Source organism: Necator americanus, chromosome II (assembly GCF_031761385.1).
Source record: "Necator americanus strain Aroian chromosome II, whole genome shotgun sequence".
Classification (NCBI taxonomy): domain Eukaryota; kingdom Metazoa; phylum Nematoda; class Chromadorea; order Rhabditida; family Ancylostomatidae; genus Necator; species Necator americanus.
Window position 1 is genome coordinate 5,706,012 of NC_087372.1, and position 12,285 is coordinate 5,718,296.

General features: G+C 39.7%; 1 protein-coding gene across 2 annotated transcripts in view; it reads right to left on the bottom strand.

The window, feature by feature from the left end:
- Positions 1 to 1,001: 1,001 nt before the first annotated feature.
- RB195_016962 (uncharacterized protein) overlaps positions 1,002 to 12,285 on the bottom strand; it is a gene marked incomplete at both ends in the record, with an annotated part of 44,921 nt that continues 33,637 nt past the window's right edge. The window contains 14 exons of one of the 2 annotated variants that reach the window (XM_064183731.1): positions 1,002 to 1,073; positions 1,320 to 1,447; positions 1,902 to 2,037; positions 2,742 to 2,888; positions 2,950 to 3,084; positions 4,023 to 4,104; positions 5,302 to 5,426; positions 5,931 to 6,006; positions 6,073 to 6,207; positions 6,398 to 6,480; positions 6,634 to 6,784; positions 6,844 to 6,980; positions 9,437 to 9,537; positions 10,592 to 10,668. In XM_064183731.1, the coding sequence (XP_064039611.1) occupies positions 1,002 to 1,073; positions 1,320 to 1,447; positions 1,902 to 2,037; positions 2,742 to 2,888; positions 2,950 to 3,084; positions 4,023 to 4,104; positions 5,302 to 5,426; positions 5,931 to 6,006; positions 6,073 to 6,207; positions 6,398 to 6,480; positions 6,634 to 6,784; positions 6,844 to 6,980; positions 9,437 to 9,537; positions 10,592 to 10,668 (1,585 nt within the window). Of the gene's footprint in view, positions 1,074 to 1,319; positions 1,448 to 1,901; positions 2,038 to 2,741; positions 2,889 to 2,949; positions 3,085 to 4,022; positions 4,105 to 5,301; positions 5,427 to 5,930; positions 6,007 to 6,072; positions 6,208 to 6,397; positions 6,526 to 6,633; positions 6,785 to 6,843; positions 6,981 to 9,436; positions 9,538 to 10,591; positions 10,669 to 12,285 lie in introns of both variants that reach the window. The other variant, XM_064183730.1, reaches the window with a different exon arrangement.

Consider the following 12,285-nt stretch of genomic DNA (forward strand, 5'->3'; position numbering starts at 1 on the left):
TTCATGAACGACTGGAGCGTGACTTCGTCGAGATATGTTCACGTATCCGTCAGCATATCCACTGGGCACGTTATCTCTCGGAGGCATTCGCGGAGAATCCGCCGGGACCCTCTTTACCGTTCTCCCTTCCGCTCGACACATCTTTTTCTTCTCTTTGTTCAGTGTCATCTTTATGGGTCTGGTGAAGCCTTCAACACTAAATTTTTGAAATCTGGCCGGCTAATAACTATTAATGGCTGCACAACTATTACGAGAACCAATCTTCACAAAACATTCTACAAACTTTTAATGCCGTTCATCTCTAGTAAACTCTTCCAGCCAGATTTCTTTCGAATAGAAAAAATCATCAGTCAAAATTCTCAGACGTTCCATCGCTCCGCTCACGCCATGCGATGGGTAGTAATAGTTAGATAGTGATGTTGCAAATTACAGTCATAAAATGGTTGTTTTCTCATCTTTGGATCAGATATTGACCTAGCAGTGTTTCCTGGTAAGTAATCTACAAGAAAGACCACAGTAATGCTCTCTGGACGGAAAATATATAGTAAATGGTAATAAAGGATGCCTCAAATGGGCGAAAAAAATGCAAAAAATCCCCTCTATTTATTTCATTTCATTTGCTATTTTTTCTAAATGCATTAGTTAGATTGCTTGTTTCTTTATTTATTTCTTATTTACACTTATACTTACTTATATTTCTTATATTTTTTTCCGATCGTCAATTCATCTTCAAGCATTCGGCTACGACGGCTCTCACGTACACCGTAATCTACTCTCAACAACAGAAGCCGGCCATAATTTGTGGATTTGTGAGCGAAGGCGATAAGAGCCATTGTTCACAGCGAACTCACAAGGGGATTCGCCACTATCTCCGCTTCAGCAGGCAAATGGCGATAGAATCACAAGTTTTAGATGGGTCCCTTCCAGAATGTACAGTATTTATTCGAAATATACATACAAATTAATTACAAGAACACAAACAAATGCATTAGTGATAGTGATTAAAGTGAGCTGTCCTGGGTTGAACCACCACTTGATTCCAATGTGGATAAATCCATACGAGGAAATCGCATCTGTAATTTATATGTACGTACGTGAAAAATCTATGTATAATCTAATATATCACAAAAATAGAAAAATTAAAAAAAGTTAAAAATATAAAGATATAAAAATACATACAAATTACAAATAAATAGATAAATATCATATAAATATGCAGCAAAATTTTGAAAAACTCTCAAAGTATAATAACTCAGTTCTTATAGGACTAGAGCAAGAGGTTTCTTTAAACAGAAATAACTGCAAAAAAAGTAGCAAACCTTTCCGAGACCTCTTTCCTTCAGTCTCCGTTGGTATTGCTCTCGAGTCGTCTGTAGGACAGAATGACATCTCTCGGGGACTCGTACAGTTAGACTAGGTCTCGCACCGATTTCTACATCCAAATATTCTATAAACAGTTATCAATTAATGCGAAAAGCTGATCATTTGAGCAAATTTTTCAATAAACAAAAGTCCATCTCAGCCTCGATATGTTTAAATTAGTGTCATCTAAATGTATTAGACTTTGCTCCTCTGTATATTAGTTTATCATGGAGTCCAACTGCTTAAAAATTCAATATTTCATGCAAAAAACTTTTGTAGAAGTATCCTCAGCCATCTATAATAATAGTATGCTGAATCACTTTCTACGAATATCCTTTTAAAAACATTCTTTTCACATCACAACATCACTTTTAAAAACAAGTATCTTAGAAATATCACCTCACCATAAATTAGAAGAAGTGTTCGAGGAAATTAAAAAAATGTTTCAATCTGCTTCCTTAAAATCGGTGCTTTATGGTGCACTGAACTGAAGGTTCGCTTCTCATGTATGTTTTAATCTGATAAATAGTAAAACTTACGAGAATCGCTTCCTCGTCGATCTGCTCTCGGCATTTGCGGCGTCATACAGGTTGGCAGCGGACCATCAAACACGAACTGTGGTGTAGGTCGATCAGGGATGAGCGAAGAACTGTGGAAAAGAGGGGAGCGGCAAACCTAGAGAGGATTTCTCGTACTGCAAATTTTTCAAAGGATACGAACATAAAGAATAAAGGATAAAGTTTTTGGCGTTAATCAAACCGCTAGCGATGCGCCACCGTGTTCACTTCACTTCAGGGATAGTTTGAGGTTTACGAACATGTAGCTAGCCATACAATGACTTGCGGTGGCTAGCCGATGTGTCAAGTCAGTGTTTTTTTTTTTGGTACCAGACATGTCTGATAGCAATTTATCGACTCCGGAGGGATGAAAGACTTGGTGAGTACTAGGGCGGATTCAAACCTCCGATCGATCGTGATCGAAGCGGAACTTCTGACCGTACCCGCTCCATACGAACATATAAATCTACAAATATGTGTGCTGATAGGATATTAACGATCACATGGATTTTTTAAATGTTTCATCCTCGCATACGTTCATTTTTGCTTTTATCATTGAATGATACTAAGTCGAGAATAAACTAATCAAAATAAAAATCATGGCAGAAATTTAAAATGTTATATCTGAACAATATGCATTAATGTCTACTGCTTAGTATAACCTCGAGATAAACGCTAGTTTGGAGAGGATAAGTTACCGGTGCAGCACTTGACTCGAAAGCCCAACGATCAGGTGAGTCATCGGTGCCTCACTCCAAACAAACCACCTCAGATGGCTACAACGTTAGTGTGATCATTTACGTAATCATATAATCCACATACTTGAATAGGTGGTTTTGCAGCGATATTTGCCGCGTGCATGAAATCTGTCATTTGCTCGGGGATTGCACGCAATGCCTTCTGCGCAATTCGAGATCGGTTTTCCGCCGGCGAGTTTCCGGATTCAATTATGTCAGTGATATTAATGAACTAAAAACAGAAAAGGTTAAAAATAAACGTGTCGCTGAACAAAAATAAGAACCACGTTCACCTGCAAGCAGGATCTGGTGCCTTCCTTTCGTTTTGCCGCTAATTTCAATAACTGTGAAAAATCCCCGTTTCCAATCCCAATAACAACGATGGATATCGGGGCATCGGAAGCTCCCATCATTGCTGCACTTAATTCCTGAAAAAGTCGGTTTGATCAAATCACATTAGAGAATGTGAGCAATAAAAAATAAATAAACAACAAAAAATAAGCAATAAATAATAGTAAGTAAATAACAGTATTAGTGACTAACAATACAACAAGAATTAACAAAAACAACAATTGTAATAAATAACAATATTAATAGTAACAACGATAAATAGGACAAATAAAGTCAGGATGAAGTCACGAGCGTATCAATCCACTTGGGATGCGTTTTACTACTGCAATGTGTTGAGGTTTTTTTAACGCGTGTTCGCCTAAACAATGACTTCCGAGGGCTACCCGATGATCAATTCAATGTTCTTATTCTCCCAGACAAGCCTGTTACCTACATATTCACTCAGGAGGGATGAAAGACTTGGTTAACACTAGGGGGATTTCGGACCATCGACCGTGTGGTTACAACGGCCTTCTAGTCGACTGCGCCACCCCCGCCGAATAGAATAAGTAAGCAATATAAACAAACAAAAAATAAATGAAACAAGCATGAAGCGAGAAAAAGTAGTGAAAAGTATGCTATTGCACGTCTAGATGAAGAATAGTGTGAGTGCAGAAAGAAGTCAAAATAAAATACCATTGTGATTCCTATAGTTTCCTGTGGAGCGTTCATTTCAGCTGGGAAGCAGAATGAGATATAGTACGGTCGAAACGGCGAATGAAGCACGATGTACTTGCGTAAGAGGCTGCGCTCGAAGCGACGCGGTGGAGTGTAGCAGTTAGGATCGGGAGCGGACCTTTGTAAGCACCATTCCTGTCTCAGCTGCAGTTCGCGATTGTCTCACCTGGATCCCAACCGTTTTCTCCACCGCGCCACTTCAAACACAGCCGCTTACGCAACTAGGTCGTGCTTTATGTCATGTTAATTGACGTGTGAAGCTCGATGCTGCTGCGTAAGTGGATATCATCAATAGTACCTTAATATCTGTAGGTGTTCCACGAGTGAAAATTGCGAGCACATGATAATGCAGTCCGCGAAAACCGGAGCGGAGTGATAATCTGAAAAAGGACGAACTCGGTAATTTTCAAGGCAGTATATCACAAAACTGGGCATGTTAGGATCTCCCCATAGATAACAGTGGGGTTACAAATTATATGTTTAGGGCGTAGAACACGAGTATGAGCACAACCACCCTCAATCCACCTAACTGTCCTGAAAAACGGCTTGAGAAGCGGCCTTGTCGATTGAATCATCCTACGTGGCGTCTCCTCGGTGTACGTACGTCTGCGACCGAACGCGCAACTAATGAGCCGTCGATGTTATCGCTTCCGCCCGCTAGCAGACGCGGCGCGGACTTCAATCGACAACGCCGTTTTCCAGGCCGTGTTTTCAGGAAAATTAGAGGAAACTGAACGTAATCGCTCTCATACCCTTACCCTATCTACTCGTGGGGATCCCAGCATCCTCAATTTCGTAGTACGACGATTTTTAGATAGAACATGAGCGAACAGATAGTACATTCTGAAGGATAGCTTAGTAAGAACGGCACAAATTTGGGAACACTAGGACTTGGATATGGATTACGATAGGCAACAGGAGCAGCACACACAATACTGGGGTCAGTACAAGTGAAGAAAGCTGGTCACGAATTTTGCTGAAAACTGAGAAACTGGCAAGAGAAAGAGGTGCTAATGTCCTGCTGCACTGTCTGATGTCTGAGAAAATAAATAAATAAGTATGCTTAAAGGCAGCATATCACAAATCTGGGGTGGTACGGATTTCAGGTGGAGTATCCGTATACAGGGCCGTAGATTATGGAGACCGGGGTGGTTCCACTCATCTCTCCTTGAATCACTGCAAGTAGCCAGCCCCTGAATGCTGTTTTGTACGATGCTTTCTATTGCAGCGCACCACGCTTGTACGCGTAGCGTCCCTTATTGCCTATCGGGGCAGTCCAAATTGATTTTCGACGAATCGCAGGACGGAGGCGGCGCAAGCGTTGGAGCGTTGCAATAGATCGCGTCGCGCAATACAGCATTCTGGAGGCGGCTGTATTCAATGATGCAGACAGAGATGAACGGAACCACCCCCGTCTCCATAATCTACGACCCCGTATACGGATACTGCACCTGAAATCCGCACCACCTCAGTTTCGTGGTATGCTGGATTTAAGCATATTTGAAATGAAAATAAACAGCGAATAAAACTGGAAGTGTGAACTAATGAACCAAGTTCAATGAAGACTTAGCTCTAACCTTATAGCTGAATTCACCACAGGAGCGAATTTAGCCGATTTCATGGGTACAACCACTGACTGTGCCTTGCGATACGCTTCAATAACGCCATCCAAACCTCTGCAGATCGGATCAATATTGAAATTCTGAAAGGAATCCATAATCGGCCGAAATGTTTCCGCAAAAAAATTTCTCTTCTGATTGATTTGCAACTCCCCAGCTAGGACAACTTAATTTCCATTTGGTTCATGCAACTAAAAAAAAATGAAAGTTGCCTTCACGGCTAATCAAGAAGTTAGATCGTTTAAGGTCAAGGAAGGTTAAAGCTGGGTGCACCCTTGATTTTTTATTGCCACACAAACGAACTATCGCCTCGAACCGAAGAACTCAAGCAGGAGTAACACTGATTTTATATATATATATATATATATATATATAAACTGATTCGGCTTATTAACGTGGATTCAATTATACTGTAATAGGACGGAATCTTGGGATTGCTTAAATCCCATGCTTGAATCAGTAAACATATTTCTACGAATTATATTTTTATTTCGGCTCCTACCTTAGAGATGAGATTCTCGTCCAATTATTTTGGAAACATCCTGTTCATATAACTATTCATATTAAAAAAAAAGAAAAAAACCAACCAAGTGGAATTCATGGGCTTCCTGGAATGTCGGCGGCGTCTTAGCACCCATTCCAAAAGCAGCAAATAGACGATTTCTGGAAAGAAAAAAATCGTAAAAGAATTGAGGAGTGTCACTTTAATGTTATCGAAATGAAACTAACGGCGTGTAGTCCCTAAGTATTCCTCCTACAGCTCTGATAGCTAGCTGAAGATCTGCATCAAATCTATGCTGATCCGCCGTAGCGATTGATTCATCAGACGAGAAGTCAACAGCGACTTCATAGTGCAATTGCGTCCTTGAAGATGCAAATTTTACGCGAAAATATATTTAAAAAAGAACTATTTTATAAAGAAATTCTGGAAAGAAACACAACTAAACCTGAGTATTTGTTTCAAGAATTCAGAAAAATAATCAGAACCAATCAAAATCATGCTTTAGTGAATAAAATAGAATTCTGGGAGATGTTCCTAATCAAACAAACTCACCCGCTAACGATATAGTCAAGAAACGAGAAAAACGATACATCTGTGAATTTCACCAACTCCATTCGACCGCTATTCTCGTAATTCTGAAGAAATCCAGACTTTAGAAAACTCTGCGGTTTTCTTGGACCCTAGAAGGTGTAGATAGATTTATAAGTGAAGAAAATATGACTTATTTTCCCCAATTTTGCCAAACGATCGGTATGAGTGCAGATCAAAAGAGGAAAAGTAAGAATTACCTTCTTCTGTTGTTGCTTCATCTCGTTGATCACCGTATAGACGTTATCGGAACCAGGACCGTATTTCATTTTAGCGTATGTGGTCAAGAATTTCCCTATGTAACCTTCGGATCCGTCAACATCACGATACATCACCCAAACTTCTAGTAATCTAGAAAATTTGGTATGACTAAGACGTAAGCACATAGTTGGGTTGGCATAAATACGTACCGGTTCCTGTTGTCTGCAGCATCCTGTGTTCCTAACCGAAATTCACCCCATTGAGGATGGGAATGATTTTTGATTGCCTCACTCTCATATAGCAATACAAGTTCGTCATCGTCTTTTCCCTCCTCTAGGCGAAATACCTAAATCATGACAAATTTTGTCTCCTAAATTGTGTTCTGCACTTTATAGGAGGTACATCATGAAATTGAGATAGTATGGAAACCGCAGCGAAAATGTAGAATAGGTGTGAATTACGGATACGGCAGTGGCAGTGCCGCTCAAATTTCCCTAATCGTCTTGAAAAACACCGTGGGAACGGTGTTTTTTTCTTACGATGTACGTTCGAACGCAACTCCTTTGGGTACATACGCTCCGGTTCCTTCAGCAACGTATTTATTGATTCCACTTGAACAGACTGACGAAGAGACTTCATCGATCTTGGACCGCTCGCTCGTGGATGCGGAGCGTGCGCAACGGTAGCGCGTTTTCGCGTACCACATACGAAGAAACGCCGTTTTCCACGCCATTTCTTGTGACGATTAGTGGGAATTGAACGACTCACATTTGCAACCCACAATCCTATCACCATGTTTTTCATCGGGTTTCCACACTACGTCAATTTCGTGGTACACTGTCTTTCAAGAAATAAGTGATCGTTTCCAACTGTTAACGGATATTTTCTTAATTATTTGAAAATTTACACGGCAAGTTAGAAATGTTCCCGTTTGTAGGAAAGGATAACACCACGTATTTGTTTTTTTTTATTAGTTTACGGATTTTAAAGGTTTTGGGTTCTATTCAACTTCAGTGGAAATTAAATAGTAGAATAGAGAAAAGAGGTGTCAGTCCAGAAAGAAGCCCCCACACAATCCTTAAAAAATACAAGGAAAATTACAGTATTCATGCTGTCTTCTGCAGAACGGCAGCAAAAAATGGACTCGTTCAAAAGTAGTGCAATTTTTTTCTGCGGGTTTCAACGCAAATTTCATGCAGTTACGATTCTTTTAATACGGTTCAATAGGATTCGGCAGCCATACGATCCAAGCACAGCAGACTGATATTCATATATTCGAGAACAGTTATCTACAATTACTATTGTTGTTTTCTTCTACAATTACGCATGAAATTGTAGAAGAAAACAACAATAGCATAAAAAAAAGGCTTTCGCATTTTTGTGCATCCGAGACGTAAATCAAAGAAAGAAAACGAAGAAGAAAGGCCGAAGAAGTGAGGTAATGAAAGAAAAGACACTAAACAGATTTAATTGTGCAAAATCACTTTTAATTTCATTTTCTTTACAGATTACACATACTGATAAGTTCTTTCACAAATAACTTTCAAATAAATGAGCTGAAGATAAAATCAGAATCTGAATAAAATGAAATGAAATGAAGTCGATTTGGATCCTTGGTCAAATCACCTTCACCGGTTCCTTGTGAGATTAAAGGCCCCCAGGGATCTTTAAGTGGTACGGATTTCAGGTGGAGTATTCGTATACGGCACAGTAGATTATGGAGAGGGGGATGATTCCGTCCATTTATTTCTAACTGCCGTAAAAAAACAGCCCGGAAGATGCAGTGCGTGCACACGGCTGGCGCGCTCCAGTCGAACTCGTTGTAGAAAATAGCGCGCCGGATCGCTCTAAGCCGTATAGTCGGGGCCGTTTTTTACGGCAATTACGCAGAAATTGACGGAATCACCCTTCTCTCCATAATCTACGACCTCGTATTGGCATAACCCACCTGAAATACGTGCCATTTCAGATTCGTGGGGTGGTGCTTTTAAATTAAACCGTGAGACGAATAGATATTCGCGAATGCTTACATTATGGAAACTTATTATCCTTGTATAACTTTTGTTCTTTTATCATACTAAGGAACTTCATCTTTCTCGAATTTCTCAGGAGGAATTGTGATATAAAGTTTAAAAATTAAAAAAAAAACATGTTGCTGACCGATATAGTCAAGCAACAGAGAAATTTTTATTTAATATAACTTGTTCTCAAATAAACGAAAAGTTGCTTAATTTTTATCTCGTGCATAAATCCGCGAAATGAAACCGATGAGGTGTAAAAAAATTTTTCTACAGCACTCTTCACAAAAGGAGAGGAAACGTAATGAGTTGGAGGTGGACTGTCAACGTTAAAGTTAATTAAATGTAATTCTTCGCCAACTAATGTTATATAGTTCAGTAATAGTAATAGTTTTAAACCAGTATAGTTTTAGTACAGTAGCCGTACAGTTTTTTCAAACTCTCATAGAGGGCAGCTTTATGTAATGATATTATAAGTTAGGCTTCAGGATTCAAATGCAGAATCCCGAAAGGAGTTACAAAACTTGTGAAAGGCACAAGAATTTGGAAACGAGAAATTCTTTGTAAAAAATATATGACCTGAAGTAGGAGAGAAATATTAAGCGCCGTAAAAGGATCAGTTGCTAATGACTTGACAACACTACATAGCTACCATGGATTCTCACTTATCATCACATCAGCTTCGGAGAACTTATGCGGAATAAAAATTTAAAGTAAAAAAAAATAAACGTGTGGTTTAATTTTCTATATCAACTTCTGCTTATAATACATGTCATGATCATACCCTAAAGAACACAGCCGTTTCGTCCCAGATCAAATCTTTTCGCTCCAGGGATCGTCCAGCGAATTGCACGATTATCGGTTGTTCTTTCTCGGGCATCTGGGCTAAAATACGACTTTTTAGTGGTTTGTGAAGAAATTTGCACATTTCAATCAAGGTCCAAAAGAGTGGGAACGTACCGTCTATGACTTTTAATCTATTTGAGGTCGGTGGTGGCCCGCTCTCTTTTTTTTGATAGCGTGGAACAGTGCGGCTCATCGCTGAGCCGTACAATTTCTCACCAATTAATTTTCATGATTGCTTGGTTTTTTAAAAAGTTTTATGCACTTAATGAACTTATTATTGTTTATTAATACTATTTCTTTGTTCAACAATATAACTTGTAAAAGTAGAATAGCGGCGAATACGCGAAAAAACGTGTTGTTGTCAATGGGTTAAAGGCATACAGAATTAGGTGGTGCAATTTAGGTGTATTGTTACGGATGGACTAGGGAGTATTCGTATTTTTTCTAAACGCGAGCGCTAAAACTTTAAAAATTCAATACTATCTTCGGCCTTTTTACCAATTAGAAAAATGACGAATCCTTATAATCTACACTACGATACATCCTAGATTCGGGGATGCCTTAAAGACAGCATAACACGAATCTGAAGTGGTGTGGATTTTAGGTGGAGTATACGTAGACGGGGTCGTAGGTTATGGAGACGGGATAGTTCCGCTCATCTCTCCTTGCATCACTGCAAACAACTGCCTCGAGAATGCTGTTTTGTACGACGCCATCCACTGCAACGCTCCACCCCTTGCGCCGCCTCCGCCCTGCGATTCGTCGAAAATCAATTCGGACTGCCCCGATAGGCAGTAAGGGTCGCATGCGTGCAAAGCTGGCGCGCTGCAATAGAAAGCATCGTACAAAGCAGCATTCAGGGGCCGGGTGCTTGCAGTGATTCGGGGAGAGATGAGCGGAACCACCCCGGTATCCATAATCTACGACCTCGTGTGCGAATACTCCACCTGAAATCCGTACCACCCCAGATTTGTGGTATGCTGCCTTTAAATGTCACGTGAACACTTTCTTTCAACTATGGGGAGAAAACATAGTTTTGAAATTATGAATAGGAATTTTTATTAATATTTACAGTTGATTAGCTTAAGTTTACCAGAAATGATGACTCCGCCGACAATTTTCTGGGAAGGTCTCGATGTTGACAGTGATTGAGCTATGGAGACCGATCGCCTGCAAAACCCTTATATAGTATCATGTGAAATAACTGGAAGTTTTTCTTTTTCTTATCCTTCTCTCCAGTCTTCCATTCTCTTTCGTTCAAACACCTTTAAAAAATATAAGATCCAGTCAAACGCTCCGTTATTACTTATTCAAGGATACAATTGGGGAAACTGGCAACTGGCTATGCAAGAACTACTTCAATACTCTCAGGGCAGAGTTGTCACCGAACACAAACAATGCATATCAGACGTGAATTGCATATTAGTGCATTGTCCGTGTCACACACACTGCACTTTTAGGACATCGCTTCATTTTCGCCCCCATTTAAAGGACATCCTTCTCCGGATTTGATTCGATCACTAGCGAGATTTCATGACAGATTCTTGGAAGAAAAAAAAACATTCGACGTAACGTGAGGAATTATGTAGGAAGAAAAATTGACGGAACGAAAAATTGAGCAGACTGGTAAAACTTTGAATGATTCCAGCGTCACCCCACGAATCTACGGTGGTGCGAGTTTGAGGTAGGTTAGGCCTATACGGAGACGTAGATTATGGGAAAGAGGGTGATTCCGTCCATTTCTAACTAATTGCCGTAAAAAACGGTCCAGAAAATGCGGCGCGTGCTCAAGGCTTGCGCGCTCCAATCGAACTCGTAGCAGAGAATAGCGCGCCGGATCGCTGGAAGCCGTGTCGTCGGGGCCGTTTTTTACGGCAATTACGCAGAAATTGACGGAATCAACCTTCTCTCCATAATCTATGACCCTGTATAGGCATAACTCACCTGAAACCCGTACCACCACAGATTCCAGGGGTGATGCCTTTAAAGTAACAAGAACATCTTCAACACAGAAGTTTTCTATTTTTAAACTTTCAGTTCAAATTCGTAACGTCAATGTCAATAGCCTTTTTTACACTGCTTTTTATCCCCTTTATTTCTTTTCTACATTTTCCATACTTTTTCTTCATATATTCGCATCAGTAATATCTTTTAAAGGTTTGCAACTATTAAATAAATGTAAAAAATTCCGAAAATTCTTAAATTAGACTAAAAACAACAACGATAAAATGTCTCCAGATTCTTGTTTCAATCAATGATCTCATGATTATGATCATCTACCGCTGATTATATATTTCGGTAACCTTATGTATTCAGCAAATTTTTAAGGTACTGCTCTTATTTTGTGTGAGGATCTCTCGTTTTACTCCAATCTACTCTCCGTGGTACAATTTCAAGCTCAAAAATGTCCCTCGAAAAAAACTCCGCAAAGTTGCCTGAGATTATCATGGGGTACTCGAAAGCAGCGATCAAATTTCATTGTGGGACCGCATCGATATCGAACAGATACATAAGAGTTTTGTTAGTGGTTTTGAGCAGTGGAAGTTCTACCACAAAAACTAACCTGTATTGTTGAGATTTTTTCCCTACAAAAATATCCTCGGAAAATTATGGTGTATTTTATATGCAACATACAGAAAAATGTTGAAAAAGCAATGGACACATTTACATATTCTCAGGGTTTCTTTAGAGAAAGCCGCTGACTTACAAACGAAATAATCAACAAAAAAAAGAAGCAATACATGATACTTCCAATCCAACCTGGCTTTAGCCCAACGGGAATTTCGA